Genomic DNA, 17451 nt, shown 5'->3' on the forward strand with positions numbered 1-17451 from the left:
GGACAAGAAGCAATGGGGTTAAATTGCAGCAAGGGTGGTTTAAGTTGGACATGAGGAAAAACTTCCTAACTGTCAGGGTGGTTAAGCACTGGAATAAATTGCTTCGTCATTTGAGATTTTTAAGAGCAGGTTAGACAAACACCAGTCAGGGATAGTCTAGATAATACTTAGTCCTGCCCTGCTCTCGAGGTCCCTTCCAGTCCTACACTTCTTTGATATTATAATTACATACTCTTGTCAATTGGGTGTGTGATTTTATACTGAAATGGTTATACTGGTAGAAACGCTAGTGTGGCTGCAGTTATACTGGTATAACTATGCCTGATACCAGGATACCTTAGGCCTGGTCTACACTACGAGTTTAGGTCAACTTTAGCAGCATTAAACCGAATTAAGCCTGGACATGTCCACACAACGAAGCCCTTTCTTTCGACTTAAAGGGTCCTTTAAACCGGTTTCTTTACACCACCTCCGACGAGGGGATTAGCGATAAAACCGGCCTTTGCGGGTCGGAATTGGGGTAGTGTGGACGGAAATCGACGTTATTGGCCTCCGGGAGCTATCCCACAGTGCTTCATTGTGACCACTCTGGACAGCACTCTCAACTCAGATGCACTGACCAGGTAGACAGGAAAAGACCCGCGAATGTTTGAATTTCATTTCCTGTTTGCTCAGCGTGGAGAGCACAGGTGACCACGCAGAGCTCATCAGCACAGGTAACCGTGATGGAGTCCCAGGATCGCAAAAGAGCTCCAGCATGGACCGAACGGGAGGTACGAGATCTGCTTGCCATATGGGGAGATGAAGCAGTGATAGCTGAACTCCGTAGCAGTAAAAGAAATGGAAAAGTATTAGAAAAGATCTCCAAGGCCATGAAGGACCGAGGCCATAACAGGGACACACAGCAGTGCCGCGTGAAAACTAAGGAGCTACGGCAAGCTTACCACAAAGCCAGAGAAGCAAACGGAAGGTCCGGGGCAGAGCCGCAAACTTGCTGCTACTACGCGGAGCTGCATGCGATCCTAGGGGGTGCAGCCACCACTACCCCAACCGTGTGCTATGACTCTCTCACTGGAGAAACACACAGGGAAGACGGTTCGGGGAACGAGGAAGATGACGATGGAGGTACTGTAGGTAGCTCACAGCAGCAAGGAAGCGGAGAAACCGGTTTCCCCAACAGCCAGGATATGTTTGTGACCCTGGACCTGGAACCAGTAACCCCCGAACTCACCCAAGACCCTCAGGGCACACAGGAGACCTCTGGTGAGTGTAACTTTGTAACTATTTGTAAACATTACAAAAAAAAAGCAAGCGTGTTTAATGATTAATTTGCCCTGGCAATCGCGGCCAGTACATCTACTGGAAAAGTCTGTTAACGTGTATGGGGATGGAGCGGAAATCCTCCAGGGACATCTCCAGAAAGCTCTCCTGGTTGAAATGGGGTGATTTTATTAAGGGGACATTCAGAGGCGCCCGTTCCTGCTCTTCTGACCAGAAATGTTCCCCGCTGTTAACCACGCGGTTGGGGGGAGGGGTGAAGTGATCATCCCAGAGAATCGTGTGTGTGTGTGTGTGGGGGTGGTTTACTTGTGTTTGTGCCGCATGTTAACCGGGAAACCGCAGCCCCCTCCTTTTACATTGAAACCCCATTTTAAATGGACAGCCCAATTCATCCTTGATATGGGAAATGCGCTGCTGTTTGCAACCTTTCCCGCATGTTAAGAAGGTTAAAAAAGCCAAAACACTGTGGCCTACCATGGCTGCCTGCAAGCCGAAATATGCGACCTTGTAATGAAAGAGTGTACCCATTGTTCTCTAAAATGTGTCTTTTTTAACCACCTCTCCCTTCTCCTCCACCAGCTGCAAATGTTTCTCTTTCGCAGAGGCTCGTGAACATTAGAAAGAGAAAACGTAGGACGAGGGACGATATGTTCACGGAGCTGCAGATGTCCTCCCACGCTGATAGAGCACAGCAGAATGCGTGGAGGCAGTCAATGTCGGAGATGAGAAAAGCCCAATATGAACGAGAGGAGAGGTGGCGGGCTGAATCGCGGGATGAACAGAGCAAGTGGCGGGCTGAAGACGATAGGTGGCGTCAGCTTGCAGACAGACGGCAAGAGGCAATGCTCCGTCTGCTGGAGCATCAAACTGATATGCTCGAGCGTATGGTTGAGTTGCAGGAAAGGCAGCAGGAGCAGAGACCGCCGCTACAGCCCCTGTGTAACCAACAGCCCTCCTCCCCAAGTTCCATAGCCTCCTCAACAAGACGCCCAAGAACACGGTGGGGGGGCCTCCGTCCACCCAGTCACTCTACCCCAGATGATCGCCCAAGCATCAGAAGGCTGGCCTTCAATAAGAGTTAAAGTTTTAAAATGCAGTGTGTCCTTTTCCATCCCTCCTCCCCCACCCATCCCAGGCTACCTTGGCAATTATCCCCCTACCTCTGTAAGGAACTAATAAAGAATGCATGAATGTGAAAAAACAATGACTTTATTGCCTCTGCAAGCGGGAGGGGAGGGTGGGGTGGGGTGGTTGGTTTACAGGGAAGTAGAGTGAACTGGGTCGGGGGGGGGGGGGTTGGAGGGTTCATCAAGGAGAAACAAACAGAAGTTTCACACAGTAGCCTGGCCAGTCACAAAACTCGTTTTCAAAGCTTCTCTGATGCGCACCGCGCCCTGCTGTGCTCCTCTAACCGCCCTGGTGTCTGGCTGCGCGTAATCAGCGGCCAGGCGAGTTGCCTCAACCTCCCACCCCGCCATAAATGTCTCCCCCTTACTCTCACAGATATTGTGGAGCGCACAGCAAGCAGCAATAACAATGGGGATATTCTTTTCGCTGAGGTCTGAGCGAGTCAGTAAGCTGCGCCAGCGCGCTTTTAAACGTCCAAATGCACATTCCACCACCATTCGGCACTTGCTCAGCCTGTAGTTGAACAGGTCCTGACTACTGTCCAGGCTGCCTGTGTATGGCTTCATGAGCCATGGCATTAAGGGGTAGGCTGGGTCCCCAAGGATCACGATAGGCATTTCAACATCCCCAACGGTCACTTTCTGGTCCGGGAAGAAAGTCCCTTCCTCCAGCTTTCGAAACAGAGCAGAGTTCCTGAAGACGCGAGCATCATGTACCTTTCCTGGCCATCCCACGTTGATGTTGGTGAAACGTCCCTTGTGATCCACCAGGGCTTGCAGCAGCATTGAAAAGTACCCCTTGCGGTTTACGTAGTCGGTGGCTTGGTGCTCCGGTGACAAGATAGGGATATGGGTTCCGTCTATGGCCCCGCCACAGTTTGGGAATCCCATTTCAGCAAAACCATCCACTATTGACTGCACGTTGCCCAGAGTCACTACCCTTGCTATCACCAGGTCTTTCATTGCCCTGGCAAATTGGATCACAGCAGCCCCCACCGTAGATTTGCCCACTCCAAATTGATTCCCGACTGACAGGTAGCTGTCTGGCGTTGCAAGCTTCCACAGGGCTATCGCCAATCGCTTCTCAACTGTGAGGGCTGCTCTCATCTTGGTATCCTGGCGTTTCAGGGCAGGGGAAAGCAAGTCACAAAGTTCCATGAAAGTGCCCTTACGCATGCAAAAGTTTCGCAGCCACTGGGAATCGTCCCATACCTGCAGCACGATGCGGTCCCACCAGTCTGTGCTTGTTTCCCGGGCCCAGAATCGGCGTTCCACGGCATGAACCTGCCCCAGTGACACCATGATTTCCACATTGCTGGGGCCTGTGCCTTGTGAGAGGTCTATGTCCATGTCAATTTCCTCATCACTCTCGTCGCTGCGTTGCAATCGCCTCCTCGCCTGGTCCGGGTTTCGCCTTGGCATGTCCTGGCTCTGCATATACTCCAGGACAATGCGCGTGGTGTTCATAGTGCTCATAATTGCCGCGGTGATCTGAGCGGGCTCCATGATCCCAGTGCTAGCTATGGCGCCTGGTCTGAAAAAAGGCGCGAAAGTAGTATCTGATGGACCAGGAGAAGGAGGGAGGGCAGGAGGGAGGGAGGGCCGAGTGACGACATGGCGTACAGGTACAGGAACAGGGAGAAACACAAACAACTGTCACACAGAATGGTCCCCCCAAAGATTAAACTGAAAACCGTGGGCTTAGCAGGCCATTGATTTCACGGAGGAAGGGGAAGCAAATGAATACAGAACAAATCTATTTTTTACATCTTAAGCTGGCAGCCGACGGTGCAGCATGAGTGATAGCCTCTCCAGTATGATGACGATGGGTACCAATCATAATATACCATCATCTGCCAAAAGGCAAGGGGCTGCTGCTGTGTAGCAATGCAGCCCCACGTCTGCCAGCCCCACGTCCGCCAGCACCCAGCATCGCCCTCGGCCTCTTCTGGGTGCTTAGCAGACAATACTGGGCAATTGGCAGGAAATAGTATATTACGACTGGTAACCATCATCATCGAAACAGTAGCATGTCTGCCCAGGTGGCCATGATTGACAACCACACCAGTACGACGACGATGGGTACCAGTCATAATATACCATCGCCTGGCAAGGGGCTGGTGCAATGCAGCCCTACAGCTGCCAGCCCCACGGCTATCACTCATGCTACACCGTCTACCGCCAAAAGGCAGTTAGCAGCTGCTGCTGTGTAGCAATGCAGTCCCACGTCTGCCGGCACCCAGAAGACATATGGTGACGGTGAGCTCAGCTGAGCTGAGCGGGCTCCATGCTTGCCGTGGTATGTTGTCTGCACAGGTAACCCAGGTAAAAAGGCGCGAATCTATTGTCTGCCGTTGCTGTGACGAGGGGGGAGGGGCCTGACGACATGTACCCAGAACCGCCCGCGAGACTGTTTTGCATCATCCGGGCATTGGGATCTCAACCCAGAATTCAAAGAAACGGCGCGAAAGGCGCTTCTCGGCTCTCTGAGCTGTGGCGCAAACGTAGTATCTGACGGACTAGGGGAAGGAGGGAGGGCGGGCCGAGTGACGACATGGCGTACAGGTACAGGTACAGGGAATTAAAATCAAGAAAGGTGGCTGTGCATCAGGGAGAAACACAAACAACTGTCACACAGAATGGTCCCCCCAAAGATTAAACTGAAAACCCTGGGCTTAGCAGGCCGTTGATTTGACGGAGGGAGGGGGAAGCAAATGAATACAGAGCAAATCTATTTTTTACATCTTAAGACGATAGTGCAGCATGACTGATAGCCCTCGGCATCTTTCTGGGTGCTTGGCAGCAAATACGGGGCGGTGTATGACGATGGTCTTCAGGCCTATTGCACAATCGGCTGCTCAGGGAAGACTCTGCTAATGTACGATGACCCGACTTGTAATAGGACGGCTAACAGTCGTAATACACCATTTACTGCCAAAAGGCAAGCCCCACGGCTGCCAGCACCCAGATCGCCGATGAAGGCTACCAGTCTACTGCACCGTCTACCACCAAAAGGCAGTTAGCAGCTGCTGCTGTGTAGCAATGCAGTCCCACGTCTGCCGGCACCCAGAGGACATATGGTGACGGTGAGCTCAGCTGAGCTGAGCGGGCTCCATGTTGTCTGCACAGGTAACCCAGGTAACCCAGGTAAAAAGGCGTGAATCTATTGTCTGCCGTTGCTGTGACGGGGGGGAGGGGCCTGACGACATGTACCCAGAACCGCCCGCGACACTGTTTTGCATCATCCGGGCATTGGGATCTCAACCCAGAATTCCAAGGGGCGGCGGAGACTGCGGGAACTGTGGGATAGCTGTGGGATAGCTACCCATAGTGCAATGCTCCGGAAGTCGACGCTAGCCTTGTACTGTGGACGCGGTCCGCCGACTAGAGCACCTAGAGCATTTTATTGTGTGGACACACACAATCGGCTGTATACAACCGATTTCAATAAAATCGGCTTCTATAAATTCGAACTAATTTCGTAGTGTAGACATACCCTAATAGGAATAAGCACCTCTATACTAATATAACCGCATCCACACTTGAGTGGGGACGTACCACTTTAGTTATACCAGTATTGTTAAATCAGTACAAAATTTGGGTGCAGATACGACCTAAGCTCAGTGAAGCTGACTGATTCATGAAGTGAGATTGTCAGAGCTGGGGTTGGGGAAAGTGGTGGTGGGGGGTCTGAATCATTTGACAGGTTCTGTTTTCCTCTCAGCTCCAGCTTGGAGTTTATGTTTCCTTGGCAGGAAGCAGAGAAAGTTCGCCAGAGGGAAGAGGAGGGAAAAAGGGAATTTGAGAGCTGGAAAGAGGAGGAGAGAACAAAGTTTCAGGAGGAAATGAATGGCTTGCGGCAGTTGTTCCTGACAGAATTCAAGGACATTGCCAGCAAGAATTCTGCCTTGGAAGGGGTGAGTGAAATGTGAGGGTTAACGTTCTTCGGTTGAAACAGATGCCCAGCTTTCCCCCTGGCATGTGTGTTGGCTTCAATAAGTCCCATTGCTTTTTCTCTCTAATGCCGTCAGATCAGAACAAAATATCAAAGGTTGGCAAGGATGTTTTTCATCCACAGGCTGATAAGTGTAGCTCCCCTTTATACCAATGGGGAAGGTGAAGGAGTGTCACACAAGGAAATATCAGTGAAACTAGGAAGCAAAAAAATTGGCTTAAAATAGTGCTGGGAACCCAAACGAGTGACAGCAAGAAATGAGGCTGCAAGGGGCGCTGAACATGCTCAGTGGAGTCAGTGGGATTTCAGAGCTCGGTGACCTGTGTATTCCAGCCCTGCAGTAGCCCTGGCATTTTAATTTGCCCCATTGCACCCCAGTTTAGCAACACGGATGAGTCTCTCTCAGAATGGGGACAAATATTGACCTGTTCAAGGAAACTCCTTACCATGCCCTGGCATGTCGTGTACAACATCAAGCCAGGATTGCTTGTGTCTAGTTCAGTTCCATTGTTATTTTTATGGTAAGTCTCATCTAAAGGAAAACAATATTCTAAGGTCAAGCACTCCCATCTGACAGGCAATGCAGCAGTTTGATAAGTGAGTTGCAGGTGTCAGGGTTCGAGTCACTTTCCCATCAGATACCATTGCTAGCTGGTATCTGACACGGGTAGAAATATTTCCTTCCATCATCTCTAGAAACTGCAGGAGCTGCAGGCCAAAAACCTGGTGGCGTCCAATCTGGGGGTCCTGCGGGATGATGACTCTGATGACAAGCGGCAGTGGGCACTGACTCAGAGAGAGCTCCAGGGCATGAGGGAGAAGACTGAATTACAGGTGAGGAAGTGCCTCCAGCTGCAGCAGCCCATTTGATTTGGATCAGTTCCCCATCAGCCAGCTGTGGGGCACCTCTCCTATGACTGCGCAATATAGCGCAGGGCAAAGGAAATCCAGTAACGCCCCTTGCATGGAATTTCATGGCACACTAGGGCTCACATTCAGGATAGCACTGGGCACATGGTTAATTTTTAGCACATTCTTAATCCCAAGTGCTTTCCTGAATCGTGGTCTGCGTGTGTTTTCCAATCTGCACAGCTCTGCAGAAGGGTTATAAGCCCTCATGCTCCAGTGCATAACTGACCTCTAATTCATGGGAGAGAGAAACTTTCCTTGGGGCAGCTTAAGCCATAACCACCCCTTGCAGGGGTTCCTGCACCATCCACTGAGGCTAGGTCTATACTACTCGCCTGAATCGGCCGGTAGAAATCGACCTCTCGGGGACAATCGATCCCTGAATCGGCGCTCTAACTCCACCAGCGGAGGTGGTAGTAAGCGCCGCTGACAAAAAGCCCCAGAAGTCGATTTTGCCGCCGTCCTCACAATGGGGTAAGTCGGCTGCAATACGTCGAATTCAGCTACGCTATTCACGTAGCTGAATTTGCGTATCTTAAATCGACTCCCCCCGGTAGTGTAGATATACCCTAAAACAACTTTGTGACAGGCTATTGGAGTAGATAGAGCCCTGATCTGATCCGATCTGGCAATTCCTATGTGCCTATGAGGTAAAATTTTAAGACATAGCTCTTGCTCTCTACCCATGCAGAGATGAAAGTAAGCCGGTACGGTCTGGTACGGCATACCGGCAAGAGCCAGTACACTGTGCTGGACTGGACTGGCTTCTCCGGCGGTGATTTAAAGGGCCCAGGGCTTCAGCCACTGCGGGGAGCCCCGGGCCCTTTAAATCGCTGCCAGAGCTCTGCGGCGGCCGGAGCCCCAGGCCCTTTAATTTGCCCGTCAGCCCTGGGGCTCCCAGCCGCCTCTGCAGCTGGTAGCTCTGGGCACCCCAGGGCCTTTCAATCTTGAAAGGCCCTGCCTCTTCTGGTTGAGGTCACGCCTCTTCCGGTTGAGGCCATGCCCTCGCTCAGGACTCCGGCATACCGGTAAGTCCTTTAAGTTACTTTCACCCCTGTACCCATGGTACATGCACAGTGGAATGGTCCATTCTTCCTGCAGATGTTATTCCATTGGACAAAGGCTCCATCTGTCCAAAGTGAGGATTTGGAATATCTGACCAAGCAAGCTCACTGATTACATGGCCCCATTGCTCTCTTTTCTGCTCGATGTTTGCGTGCTGTGGCAAGGTTAAGTTTGGTGGAAGACAGTCTGAGCAGACATCCCCTAGAGGCAAAAGCCATAGGCATGCATTGCATGGTTGACCATGCTTTTTATTTTAGACACAGTCATGGGCCAGCTGAAATATAGAACCTCCAGTCTCCTGTCCCCTCTGCTAAGTTATGGGGCTGTTCACCATCCTTCCAGTTAGTGAAGCTGTAAATAGAGCTGTCTGAAAGTGGCTCCCAGTGGCTATTACAATATATTTGACTACAATTGTTTGACTACACGCATGGCTCGTTCTTTAAAACATTCACGAGACCAAATAACCAAATTTATTGTCTAAAGACAAAGCAGTAGAATACGAAAATGAGAAATACATGCCATTCTTCCAAGGAGCAAATTCTCGCAGTGGATTCACCTTACACAGAAGGTGTGCTTCCCCACGCCCCCTTAAACTAGCCATCTTTTATAGCGTGCCTGTTCACATGTTACAAAGCACTATTCACATCACTTAAAGTTTAACTAGCCAGCGTTGTCTTTGGTGCCTCACTGTACTTTTCCATCTGTAGTTTGACTATTACATTCCAGACATTAAGGGGCATGAAGATACTCCCTACTACAATGCATTCATACATCTTACATTATTGTCTTGTACCTTTGTTTCATAACACTCATCCAGCTAGCTTTTGACAGTTTTTAAATTTCCTTATGCCACGTACTGAACTATATTTGTCCCAGGGCATCATGGGATATCTGGCTTAGCATAAGTGAGCAAGAATAAGCATAGTACAATTTAACAATCTATACCCTGCACATAATACTATTAATGTGGTGTATGGGTGTGTAAAAAATAACCTATATGCGTTGGCTAACAAATAACGGGGGATTACAGGAGCACAAGAATACTGGCGACAGCCCCTCTTACTCAGCCGTGGACTCTGCCATAGTGTGGTTGGAGGAAGAGCCCTATACCAGGTTTAAGGCTGCCTTGAAACAGTCTTATGAGGTCCAAAGGTCAAGCCAGAGAAAGTTAGGTAGCTTGGAGAATGGAAACATTAGGAGGTGCTCCTATGCACGAGCCTTAACCTCTGAAACTTTGAATAACAGTAATGGTGAATAATGGCACACTCGTGGCAAGGTGAATGAGAAGAAAAAACAAAGGTATTTTTGATTTGTCAGAAAACAGAATGGAAGAAGAAGCTGAAAGAGCTTCAGAAGGCGCACCAGGTGGAAAAGGAAGAGGTAAGTACCAGACGGAAGCTAAAAGCGATGACTCAGAGTTCTCCTATGGGTAGCACGTCAGTCATGAGCTCCTGAGGCACACAGTAAGATCCTGCTTGCGCCACCCGGACTCACCTCTTACAGACACATTTATAGAAGGTTTTTTCTGCCTCAATTTAACACATCAGCAATATTAGACCATATCAGCTGCACAGAGCTCCCTCAGCAGAATTCGGCCCATCCACTAGAAACAAGGAAGATAGCCCTGCAATGTAGTGCAAAGGCTGAATAGTAACTACACCTCTACCCCGATATAATGCGGTCCTATATAACACAAATTCGGATATAACGCAGTAAAGCAGCATTCCGGGGGACGGGGCTGCTTTACCTCGTTATATCCGAATTCGTGTTACTGCAAGAGGTTCCTCTGCGCCCGTGTTACTTGCTGCGGCCCTCCCCGGACCTCCCGCCCCAGCTCACCTCCACCCCACCTCCTCCCACGAGCGCGCTGCAGCTCCGCTTCTCCTCCCTCCCAGGCTTGCCGTGCCAAACAGCTGATTGGCGCGGTAAGCCTGGGAGGGAGGGAGGAGAAGCGGAGCTGCTGCGCACTCGTTGGAGGAGGTGGAGCAGAGGTGAGCTGGGACGGGGGCCGCAGCAAGTAAGGGGGGGCGCAGAGGAACCTCTCCCTGCCCCAGCTCACCTCTGCTCCGCCTCCTCCCACAAGTGCGCGGCAGCTCCGCTTCTCCTCTCTCCCAAGCTTGCCGCACCAAACAGCTGATTGGCACGGCAAGCCTGGGAGGGAGGGGGGAAAGCGGAGCAGCGGCACGCTCATGGGAGGAGGCGGAATGGAGGTGAGCTGGGGTGGGGGGCCCTGGGGAGGGCCGCAGCAAGTAACGGGGGCCGAAGAGGAACCGCTCCCCGCTCCAGCTCATTTCCTCTTCCCTGAGCACGCCGCCGCTGCTCCGCTTCTCTCCCCCGCCCTTCCAGGCTTGCTGGGCCAAACAGCTGTTTGGCATGGCAAGCCTGGAAGGGAGGGAGAAGCAGAGCGGTAGCGGCATGCTCAGGGGAGGAGGCAGAGCAGAGGTGAGCTGGGGCGGGGAGTGGTTCCTCTCCCTACCCTGATGTAACGCAGTCTCACCTATAACACGGTGAGATTTTTCGGCTCCCGAGGACCGCATTATATTGGGGTAGAGTTGTATTTTTTTTTGCTCCGGGATGTTGTGAAGGCCAAAAGTATAAGTGGGCTCAACAAAGAATTAGATGAGTTCATGGAGTGGATAGGTCTGAATGGCTGTTAGCCAAAGCAGCTAGTATGCTCCATATGTCCCTAAAATCTCCAACTCCCAGAAGCTGGGATTGGATGATGGAATGGATCACTCACAATTGTCCTATTCTGTTCACTCCTTCTGAATCATCAGGCACTGGCCAGTCAGAAGACACGATACTGGACTAGATGGACCATTGGTCAGACCCAGTATGGCCATTCTTATGTTCTTTTTCAACAGTAGCTTTCTTACAAAATAGCTCAAGGGATTTTACAATAAGGGGTTTCAGTAGGGTGGCCAACAGCCCCATATTACAAAGGACTTCCCTTATTTTTTCATCTTTATGCCACAAGATTGGGAATTACTGAGTGCTGCAGAAAGCTGCAAGAAATAGCCCTGGTGCAGGTAGGTGAGTACTTAATAAATAAAATAATAATAATAATAATAATAATAACAACAATAATATCAGGGGAGGATGGTGGGCAGGGGTACTTAGAAAACCATCCCTTATTTTTGAAATACAATGTTGGCACCCCTACAATAGAGAAGAAACACTTTACAGAGCTGGTCATAGACTGATTAGGGTAAACGAAAATGTAACTTGAAATATAAGGGCCCAATGTGATTCCAGTTAAAGTCAATGGGAAGATTCCCACGGTGCCATCACTTGTGACAGTGGCTTTATGACGCGGCCATGTGTGCTTCCAAAAGTGGAAAGTCACCATCCGCTAACATTACACAGAGGGCACTGAGCACCATCAGACAGCAGCAGCTGTGGATCGCTTGCTACTAGAGCTGGTTGGAAAATAGAATTTCCACTTTGTGGGAAATTCTGACACTTTGAAATTTCTTGTGACATGAAAATTTGTGACCATTGAAATGTTTCATTTCAATAATATTGAAACATGATAAAATATTAACTAATACAGATTCAACTTTAATATAATTGAAACAAAATTGATCAAAAGGATACATATTAATTTCAATGATATATTTAATACTATAGATACATATAATATGTTAATTTTAATGTAATATAGACAAATTGAATCAAAATTGTAAAGTCAAATCTATAGTGTAGTTAATATTTTATATCATTATGTTTCAATAATATAGTGAACTATTTTACCTTATGGAAATATCAAATGAAACAAAAAAGTCGAATGATTAGTTATGACATTTTCCCATCAGAAACTTAGTCAAAATGACACTTTCCCATGAAATGTTTTGATTTTGATGAAGCTGCATTTTCTGTTTCTTCTCTCTCTACTTGGTCTTGATTTGAACCTATGATCAAGCAGGAAAAGAGAGCAGCAGAAGTTTATAAATATGCCACTGGATCTCAATGCAAAATAAAATCTCAAGGCAAGTGAAAATCCAGGAGCTGCCCCACTTAACAGTGACCAGGAGAGCAATCTGAGCTAACGGGCAAAATGGTATTTTCACCATATTTTATACTCATCACGTCCAGATCTCATAATTACCTTCCTTGTCTCTCTCAGTTGAAGAGTGAAAATGAGAGACTCCGGGCCTCCCTGTCTCAGGACCAACGGATAGCTGCCGACCGCTTCCAACAGCAAATGGGCTCGCTCAATGCTCGGCTCAAAGAGCAGACCAAGGTTATCAGATCGCAGGAGAAAACAGTAAGCTTGCCATGTTCTTGTGGGCCTGTGAACACAGCATGGCTCTCTGTCCCATTCCAAAGGCTAAGCCATACCTAGTTTATGAGTCTGCCACAGCCTTTGAGCTACTGAAGATGGCATCTTCAGCTTAGGCAGTAGCAGTTATTTGCTTTAGAGTGCATCTGAAGTGTGATTTTTAAGCCACTCACTTCTCCTCAGTAAGGACCATTTACCTGAGGTATTTCAGCTTCCTACACAAACTGCTGAAGTACTAGAGCTATCCAAAAATGAGTGGAGGATTTTCATATACAATGGGGAAAACGTTGGGTTTTTTTACTCAGTCTTAAAAATGACTAGTTTTGAAGGGGGGAAAAAAGGGCAAACAGTTATAAGGAGGCGAGAAGCGTCCTTCAAGGCCCCCAACTGTAACTGCTGCTGGTGCTTGAGCTAAAATATAATGATACAATTAAAGATGTAGGCCCTGATTCAGCAAAGCACTTAAGCACGTTCTTAACTTTAAGCACATGCTTAAATGTTTTACTAACTCAGGATGGATTTAAGCAGGAGCCTGTGCTAAAATGGTTTGTCAAATCAGGGTCTCAGGCCTGGGCTACACTTCAGTTTAGGTCGTCCTAGCTACGCTGTGCAGGGGTGTGAAAAATTCACATCCCTGAGCTCTATAGTTAAGACAACCTAACCCCTGGTATAGACATGCCTTCATTGATTGAAGAATTCTTTTGCTAATTTAGCTACCACTGCTTAGGGAGATGGATTAACTACGTGGATGGAAAACCCCCTTCCGTAGATGTTGGAAGCATCTGCACTATGGTGCAACATTGGCATTGTAGTGCCTGTAGTGTAGAAATGGCCTAAGTCCCACAAAATCACAACACAACACATACATATGGGAATGAGCAAGCATGAGCCATGTACAGAATAATAATGGGACAGCATTTTGTATTGCGGCTTGGAGATTATTTTGTTCTTTTCCAGACCTTTGACTGAGACAGTGTTACATATAATTGTATGTAATAAATAAAACTTTTCCTTTTGTCTGCTGGCAAAGCGTCCATCTAGGAACCATCTGGTGTATAATTCTAGCAAAAATGTCTCCCTTGCATGTATGATGAACTCAGCTTATGTTTTGGCCTTTCATCAAATTATTTTGTGCATCCTTTGATGATGTGCCCAATGGTGCAAATTCCAGTTAGAGATAAAAAAGTTACTAGACTTTGCAGACAAAAGAAACTGGTCTTTGAATGGTGGATAATGATAGATAATTTCTTTGCAGATCAAGATACTGTCTGCAAGCAAAGCTGAAGGTAATGTTGTGTCTTTTGGGTTAATGAGAGTGAGAACTGCTAAGATTTCCATAGCTGTGACCGCCCCGCAACTTCATCTCTCTCTTGACAGCCTTTACAGCATACTTGCTGGTTCAGGCAAGCAAGCAAGGAAAATATCTCATTAGCATCTAAAGTTTTCTGACCCTCGTGTCTAAGGGCTGGTCTACACTACCGCTTAAGTTGATATAATGTACATAGCTCAGCGGTGTAAAAAAGACACTTAAGTGACACAAGTTACAGCAACTAAGCACTGTCCACATTGGTGCTATGTCAGCGGGAGATGCTCTCCCACCAACATAGTTCCACCTTTCACAGAGGTGGAGTAATTATGCTGATGGGAGTGTGCCTTCCCATCAGCATATAGCATCTTTACCAGACGCGCTACAGCAATGCAGCTATGCCAATGTAGTGCGATAGTGTAGACTTGCCCCTAGGGATTCAGATATAAATCAAGATCTGGGAATAAAAGTAAGATCCCCTCCCAAACGATTCTTTGTTCCAGTAAATCAGTTGCACGAGAATAAGGAATTGTTCCAGCTCAGATTTTCTTATTGAGATTGAGGTTTCCCACAATGCCAGTCCCGGGGCAAAGCAAGGACTTCCCTTCAGATGCTGTGGCTGCTAAGCTGCAGAGATCCCTGAAGTGTCAGAAACCAGTCTTGGCAGCAAAGAGATTTTAGACATTCCTGCCATCACTGTAACAGTCCCCTCCCCACTAGGCACTCTCTTGTGGCCTAGCTTGGTATTGCAGCTCTCACACTGGGCCAGCCAACCGTCATTCCAACGCTGTGACGGTTTGTTGGGTAACTTGGCAGTTGAGTTGGGTCAGAATTTTAAGGTCACCCCTTCCCGAGTCACAACTGTCCCAACTAAAAGGTCCAAAATGTCAATAACAGAAACAAAAAAATCCTTCCACCTTCTCTGGGGCTTCTTCTTGGCTCAATCTGCTGCTCCCTTGCTGGGCTCAGCTACCCTTGTAAGGGGTTTATGCCAGTGAGGGAACTCAGCTCCACCCTCAACTCTGGGTTCCATTGACTCTGGGTTGGATCCTCTACCTGTATTGCAGTTTTCCCAGGACCCCTTCCTATCTTGAAGGTCTCCCAGTCTGTTCTGCATTTAGTCAGGGTCTCTCCCTGCCTGGAGAGCTGTGTTCTCTGCTTGCTCATGGCCCTGCAGAAGCCATCTCAGTCCCGTCCCTCCAGCTCTTCCCCGCACCAGACCCTGTCGGCACTTAACCCTGGCTCCTTTTATGTAGTAATCACATGATTCCTCTCGGATGGAACCCATCCTGTAATCAGGGCTGGCTTAGGCCCAGGCTCTGCACCCACCTGTTACAAGCACAAAGTTACAGTGCCAGACTCAAATGAATGGGGCAGACCTTCTCACCTCCTCACATCCTACAAGGTCCTAAGAGTCTGTGTGGAGTACTAGTCTGTTGAGTTACTAGCTTTGAAGACCATTGTTTTCATAGCGTTCATCAGAGGAGTGAGTCTTCCTTTTCTGGGGAGAAGGTCCCTCCCAGCAGGATATGTAACTAATCATACGTAGGTCTCTGAGTCATCAAGGATTTCTCTTCTCTGCAGTGACCCAGGAAATACCCAGGGTACCAGATCTAGAGGAGTCTTCTGAAGAAGGTATCTATCATATAAATGAAAGTCCTTCTCTCCTGGTGTCACGCAGGTGTTGGACTTTAGACATTGATCAGGATGTGCAAAAAGGAGGAATTTCGGGACAAAACAGGCCTTGGGTGAGGTACTCTGTCCCCGATGTTTTCTCCCCAAGGTTGAGCAGAGCACTTGATTGCAACAGCATCACAGCAAGCAGCCTTCTGCATGCTCCGTGGGGTTAGATGTTTTCAACAAGGATGCCCTTCTTGCACTCTGGCCCACACTGTCTCCCTGTAAGAAAGAACCTGATTGCACCTCAGCTCTCAACATCGTACAACCCAACAGCACCCAGAGGGTAATGCCACCCTAATGTCAGCACTCTATCCCTCCCTCGGAAGAGTAGTGCTGTCTGCAGGAGCAATCCCTGAGCATTGGGGAGACTTTAAGTGGAAGGGAAAGCCAAGAATCACTTACCGACCCAGCCTTATGGAGCCATGTACTGTGAGCTGGTCAAAAATGGGAAGAAGTTTTTGACAAAAATGAAAGAAAATAATCACCCCACATTTTCATTTAATTTTTTCCCACAAAAATTTTCAATTTTTCAGCAGAAAAATAACTACCAAACAAAAAATCAGCTGAAAACCAAAGTATTTCAATTTGGAAATACTGCTATGGTGCCTCGTGGGAGCCGTAGTTTGGGTGCCTCATATTCCCGTTCTTCTCTATAGCTCAGGCTCCTGAGTTGGACTACATCTCCCAGGATGCACCATGGAATCTTCTCTTGGAGAAGGGAGGTTGAACATCAGGGAATCCCAAGAGGAGACCGTGGTGCATCATGGGAGATGTATTCTGATGAGTTTTTGGCAAAAACATTTCAGTTTTGGGGCATTTGGTTTTTGACAAAAAAAAAATCAAATAATTTCAGAGAAACTAGACACTTCATGAAAAATTTTGTTTAGATGAAAATCCAATTTTCCATCAAAATCAGTTTAGATGGAAAATTTGCAACCAGCTTGAGAAACGTAGTATGAATGTGTGGCAACACAATAACAAAATAACTGCACAACTGAGCACCTGATTCTCCCAGTGAAACTCCCAGTGGGATGGGGCCCACCTTACTCATTAAATTGGTATAATCTGCCTTTCAACAGCCGAGTCAGGGATGTGGTCTGGGGTGGGTCAGATATTGAGAAAGTTATGGTGGGGACAGATGAAGGCAGAGGCGCAATAGACACATGCCTAGGGCCCAACTCCCAGGATCTTTTCGTGATGTTAGAATCTCAGCTTTTGTTTATATATGTCTTGCCCTTGTGGAAATATGCCACAGCTGGGGAACAGGGAGCTACCAATCCACCTTCTGCTAAGGAGGAAAGTCCCCAGGAGGGACCAGGCCTCTGGTCCCAGAGTCTCTGGCTCTGACTTTGATATTGAGGTTTGGTCCATCCAAACCCAGCCTTGTGATTTTGGGTTTTGCCGCAGACTTGGTGGACACCCTGGACATGAAGCAGAGGCTCCTGGAAGCCCTGCGGAGGAATCCCAACCTGCTGAAGCAGTTCCGCCCCATTCTGGAGGAGACGTTGGAGGAGAAGCTGGAGAGTATGGGTGTGAAGAGGGTGAGTATCAGGAGAGGGGAAACCAAAAAAGGGCGGGGAGAGACGTCTCTCTATTTGCAGTGCAACCTCTTCCCTCCTTGTCCCTTTCACGCCTTCCAGTTTTTCAAAAGTTAATTAGCTAGCCAGGGTATAGTTAATATTTGGGGGGGATCATTGCATGGATATAAAGAGCACCTCAAATTTCATTTAAGTTACTGTGCTAAGTAGAGGCCCTAACTGAGATCAGGATCCCATTGTAACAGGTGCTTCATAGACAGTCCCTGCCCAGTGCTTGTCATCCAGTTTCTGTGTCCTTCCTTCACGCT

General features: G+C 48.3%; 1 protein-coding gene across 1 annotated transcript in view; it reads left to right on the forward strand.

The window, feature by feature from the left end:
• The window catches only part of DZIP1L (DAZ interacting zinc finger protein 1 like), a 51058-nt gene that overhangs the window by 19007 nt on the left and 14600 nt on the right, over positions 1-17451 (forward strand). The window contains exons 5-11 of the mRNA XM_054040915.1: positions 6164-6325; positions 7060-7197; positions 9655-9717; positions 12464-12604; positions 13875-13905; positions 15510-15560; positions 17013-17146. Coding sequence (XP_053896890.1) covers positions 6164-6325; positions 7060-7197; positions 9655-9717; positions 12464-12604; positions 13875-13905; positions 15510-15560; positions 17013-17146 — 720 coding nt within the window. The remainder of the gene's footprint in view (positions 1-6163; positions 6326-7059; positions 7198-9654; positions 9718-12463; positions 12605-13874; positions 13906-15509; positions 15561-17012; positions 17147-17451) is intronic.

Source organism: Malaclemys terrapin, chromosome 9, assembly GCF_027887155.1.
Source record: "Malaclemys terrapin pileata isolate rMalTer1 chromosome 9, rMalTer1.hap1, whole genome shotgun sequence".
Lineage (NCBI taxonomy): Eukaryota > Metazoa > Chordata > Testudines > Emydidae > Malaclemys > Malaclemys terrapin.